Source organism: Notothenia coriiceps, unplaced genomic scaffold, assembly GCF_000735185.1.
Source record: "Notothenia coriiceps isolate Sejong01 unplaced genomic scaffold, NC01 NC01_scaffold00019353, whole genome shotgun sequence".
Classification (NCBI taxonomy): domain Eukaryota; kingdom Metazoa; phylum Chordata; class Actinopteri; order Perciformes; family Nototheniidae; genus Notothenia; species Notothenia coriiceps.
In genome coordinates, this window is record NW_011352054.1 from 830,662 (window position 1) to 836,050 (window position 5,389).

The window sequence follows — 5,389 nt, forward strand, 5'->3', positions numbered from 1 at the left end:
GATAGTTAACTTAGTCTAAGTTCTCTGTGGGTCTCAAACGGTTCGGTCACCCTTTATGTAAACACATATTTCCTTTTTGAAGGGGGAGTGATTAGTAAAATACGCATGAATAATAAAAAAAAAGTTAACTAGGTGAAAAAAGGTAAGATAAACTTGTTGAGAGCTAAAACTAGTATTTTCTGCTGCCTCAAAGAGGAGTGGGGGGAGAGGGGGAGACAGGTGAGGCTGGTTCAGGAGCCCAGACACACTCACAACTATAAATGAACCAAAAACAAATAAATAAACAAGTTTCAATGTTTTTTCATATTGGATATGATATGTTATTGGTTATGGACATGTTATTATGATTTTATGATTATTTAAATGTATACAGTTCTGTTTCATATGGGTTTAGTCTCTCTTTATTTCCCCCTCAAAGTGCACCAGATTGATGCATTTAAGTCCAACATTTAAAAAAAATATCTTACGCGGGGGAGCATGCCCCCGGATCCCCCTAGAGGATTTGAGGTCCACTTCCATTTAAAATATGTTCACATGGATAGGTTCCTAAATAGATTTGCACATTTTTTTTAAATAGTAACCCATGTCCATATGTTTATTCTGGGGTAGTAGATTTAAAGTTTAGGGCTATCACTATGGGCAGCAACGCTGTAAATATTGACAAATAAATCCAGGAAAATGGCACAAAAGAAAACTGGTAGTGGCCAGGCTGGGTGTATAATTCCCGGCCTGACTTATTGTCCCAGTCCGGCCCTGCATGTTAATGTAACAAGTGGACATCTACTGTCATTGAAATTATTCTTTAAATAATTGATCACTTAGATGGAACTCTTACATTTGGTAAAGTACGAGGAAACACTTTGCCGCTGACTTGTTCCGTTTGTGAAAAAACTGGCATACTATGTTTTCCCCACGAGTTACTGACGCTGTCTTTCTTAAAAAATGCTATTACATAATAAGGCGTAATGCATTTTTTTCATTATTGTTTTAAATAAAATGTATTAAAAAATATCCAATCTTTATACAACCACAATGAAAAAACTACAATGACTTTTTCCCCCTTTTTTGTAAGATGATAATATCAAACTATGACGACAGACATGTGAAGCTTCATTTTAAAATAGTGTAAAAAGTCATTTGGTACAGCGATAGGAAATACTGACTCTTAAAATACCTCTGTTGCTGCTGACTTTGTGAATCCCTCATTGACCATCATTCACTACCCTCCTCATTGTTTTTGCTCTGACTTCAGGACATTCTGATAAACTGTCGCCGGGCAGCGACCTCTATATCCATCTCTCCTCTGGTGCCGTACTACCTGGCCGTCGGCTGCTCCGACAGCTCGGTGCGGATCTACGACAGACGCATGCTGGGAACCAGAGCCACAGGTACGCCGTCACACATCTGTCCTTATATTCATGTTGATGTAGTAGATTCACATGACTTGATTTTTACCAAAAGCATTCAAAAGTGACAATGGAATCACAAACTGGAACTATTTGTGTCACGATGGAGAAAGTGGACTGATTTCGTAAAACCTCATAGGCCATATATATTTTTTTTTACAAATGTCAAAGGCATGAAAAAGGCATTTCGGACAGACAAACTTAAGATGTACAATTACTACGTCTTGAAAAAACAATTGTGTAATTGTTTGCTGCGAAATGTAAATAAAAAATATATCACAAAAAATAAAATAACGATAGTTTCAAAATGTGGTATTTGGGTTTTTGGCAAGTTTGATTATCTGAGGTTAACAGGGATTTTCTTTCGTCCTCAGGTAACTACATGGGCCGGGGGACGACGGGGATGTGTGTGAGGTTCGTCCCCGCTCACCTGTCCAACAAGTCGTGCCGCGTGACGTCTCTCTGCTACAGCGCGGACGGCCAGGAGGTGCTGGTCAGCTACTCCTCCGATTACATCTACCTGTTCGACCCCAAAGACGACCAGGCCCGAGAGCTGAAGGGCCCGTCAGAGGAGAGGAGGGAGGAGGTGAGCCATGGAGTCAGGCTCCTCATATTACACCAGTCTCTGCTGTACATGTACATACAGTACAGAGACTTATAACATGCAAACTCAAAACAGCGAGCTTCCTGCAAGTTCATTTCAATAACCCTTACCATTTTAAGCGCTACATTCTAATAAGATTTTCTTTCGTGCAGTGGAAACCACCTTTTGTCCTGGTATCAATGAGAGCTCCTTCCACCATTTTGAAACCAGTTTAACAAACGGGCATGTTTCTTGTTGGGGGATTCCTGGTTTTAGTCACGATAATGGTGCAGGACAGTGATATGTCTTTGGGTCAGTATATTCAGCACTTTCAATTCATTTAAATGTATTGGATGGGTTGCAACAAATAAAAAAGATATGCTCCAAAGCAGCATGTTTAAATTAAAAATAAATACAATTGTAAACTGTTATGGAGCTTGATAAATAGAACGATATTTTTCATTATTGATTTATCTGTTGTTTATTTTTGTTTCAGCTATAAATCATTTGGTCTATTGGTGGCACAAAGTACATACCAGTTTCTCTCTCGTTTTGTTGCTCAAAAACTCAAAGATATTCATTTAAGTTTTATACAAAACAGAGAAAAAGCAGGAAATCTTCCTATTTTTTTTATATATATCATCTTTATTGGGCAGTTTAAAGCATTTCCTTTTTTTGTTGACTCTGTTTTCTAATAGTCTGGCGCCCACGGTTTGCATCTAATTATTCCATTTAATTGTATATGTACCAAAGAAAATAAACCGAAACAGAAAGTGTGGCCAAGCAAAGCCTTCCCGGTATACAGTGAAAGTGTGTTAACCCTAACACACCAAGAGATGATAACTGATGCCCTGAGCGGAGAGGGAAACACTGTGATGTAGGAAGAACAGGCTAAATGGATTATTGATTAGAACGGTTTTCTTCTTCTGTGTTTTTCTTAAATGTATCTGGGTCATCTTGTCTGTTTGGGTGAGCATTTTCAAAAAAGTGTTTACTGGTGTCGGCGTGTGTCTGAATGTGCTGGATCATGGTGCCAGTGTTTCAAAGCCTCGTGCTGAGTTCAGCTGTGTCGGGATGCAACCACCACACACATTCCTTTCCAAATACAGCCACCGACGTAGGCAGTGTTCCTCTACCCTCCAAAATAGTTCAGGCTGAGTGGGCCAAGCAGAGCCCCCCACCCCTCTCTCTCATCTTTCCTTCACCTGTGGCCCTGGTTTTCTTAAGGGCCCTCTGCTATCTTGATGTATCCCACTATCTCTGCTCCTTTTCACGCGCCTCTAAGCCCATAACCAAGACCTGATGACATTTCCTAAGTAAGAGCAGTTGATAGTCCCTGCACTAGAACCCCCTTTTCTATTTCTGGGCTCTCGGCCTGTTGCCTGCAAAAGAGCGCCAGGGGACTGGAAAATGGAGGCAACCTCCTGCCAGGAGGGGGCACTTTTAAAAAAGGCACGCTGACAGAGACGAGCAGTGTTTTTGCTTTGGCGCGGGAGCTATTTTTGACCATGGCCTTGACTGAAGCAAACTGCTATCTCTGTGTGTGTGTGGTGTGTGTGTGTTGGTGTGTGTGTGTGTGTGTGTGAGTGTGTGTGTTGTGTGTGTGTTGTGTGTGTGTGTGTGTGGTGTGTGTGTGTGTGGTGTGTGTGTGTGTGTGGTGTGTGTGTGTGTGTGTGTGTGTGTGTGTGTGTGTGTGTGTGTGTGTGTGTGTGTGTGTGTTGTGTGTGTGTGTGTGTGTGTGTGTGTGTGTGTGTGTGTGTGTGTCCCACAAGGCTGAGACAGCCTCCCAGTGAAGCGCGCCCTCCGCCTGGCCGGGGGGGACTGGTCTGACACTGACCACGCGCTCGCCCTGGAGAGCGAGAGGGAGAGGGAGGCGGTAACACGCACACACAACTGACAGCGTATGTGTCTGCTGGCTGTTAAGCTTTAAAGCAGCAGAGCTTCGGTTACAGATCCGGCCTCTTGAGACTTTCCCAACGCCCCCCTCACCCAACCCCCAAGGCCGCCCCCCCCCTCACTTAGATATTCGCATTTTCTTGGCAAAGGCTGCAAAATTTGGAGAGTAAATGTTTTTTTTAGCTTCACGAATTTATTCCAGGCTGTGCCTAAACTGCAGCATTTCAGTTTACACATGAAAAAGAGCGTTGCCAGTGATACCCCCACCAATATTAAGAGGTGGCTCCTTTAACAAATCCAGCCGTCTGTGTTCACTTCGATGGCTGATGTCACACTGACTACATACTCAGAAACCATAGCCCTCCCCTTCTACTGAGAAGAAGCCCAAACAAACCTGGAAGCACACAAATACACGCTCAGAAGCAAATCAAAATTCGTTGATGAATGATTGTTGTTTTTTCAAAAGGGTTTTTATGGATTCTTTTAATCTAAAAAATACCATAACAGAAGAAAAATACGTTTTTTTAACTAAGATTAACCGGGTGTCCGGGGGTCTTAAAGCAGTATAAAAGTTGACTCACTCAATCTTGCGAAAAAGGCTAAAGGCCTATTCAAGAAAGTCATTAAAGCCGCATTTTCCAAGGTTTTACACTTTTGTAGCCTTGTTTTCAATAAGTATATACAATTGTGCCAAAGAGGTTGTATCTCTACCAGTCCTGCCTTGAATTTTAATCATTGCGTAGGTGTGTAGTGTCGATTCTGTGGAGTTTAATTTATGGCATCGCCGTTGGACTGAACGTCATTGAACAGGACATCCACGGCTCACTGCTGATAGGCGCGCGAGGGCCTGTTTTACGCACGGTTGTTAAACACAACCCCGATTATGGGGAATGCAAATCTGCGTTCCAAAATGGTTGTAAGATAAGGAGGAAGGACAATCAATACTGTATATAGTTACCAATGTGAGGTAAAGTGTGTCGCGCAAGGTAACGCGGTTAGAACTCGCAAGTGGAATGACATGTCATCGAACAAGGGTCCTTAAAAGGGATTACATTATGACTTCAGGATTCTTGCATATACCCTGATTGCACAAACACCCCCTAATTACATCACTTGTTGAAATGTTTTAATTTTCCAAAGCGCATGAGGCTCGTCAAACTAATCATGCTGGCCAAATGAAATGCCCCCTTTCTTTTCTAACGGCCTCACATAGGAAACACCAGTCGCCTAATGAACTCACCACAGTCAATCAACATTATGGCGCATATCCCACCTCTGTCATGTTTGTTTGATACGTCCAGCAGATGTTAACCTTTTATCCCTTCCACTATGCCAGGGGAAGGCAGAGCCCAGAACGTGTCTCTGATGGCAGAGGAATGTCGGACATGTTGTCTCGTGGTTCGAGGAGGCCAGCGAGGCTCAGAGCGGCCGAGGAACCCGACCGGCAGACTCTCTCCGGGCGCGAGGTGAGACGAGAGTCCACAACCACAGGAGTCCTGGAATT

General features: G+C 42.9%; 1 protein-coding gene across 1 annotated transcript in view; it reads left to right on the top strand.

Moving 5' to 3' along the window:
- Positions 1 to 5,389, top strand: part of LOC104951964 (DDB1- and CUL4-associated factor 6-like) — a 16,150-nt gene that overhangs the window by 3,343 nt on the left and 7,418 nt on the right. The window contains exons 4-7 of the mRNA XM_010778711.1: positions 1,253 to 1,388; positions 1,781 to 1,992; positions 3,763 to 3,813; positions 5,190 to 5,351. Coding sequence (XP_010777013.1) covers positions 1,253 to 1,388; positions 1,781 to 1,992; positions 3,763 to 3,813; positions 5,190 to 5,351 — 561 coding nt within the window. The remainder of the gene's footprint in view (positions 1 to 1,252; positions 1,389 to 1,780; positions 1,993 to 3,762; positions 3,814 to 5,189; positions 5,352 to 5,389) is intronic.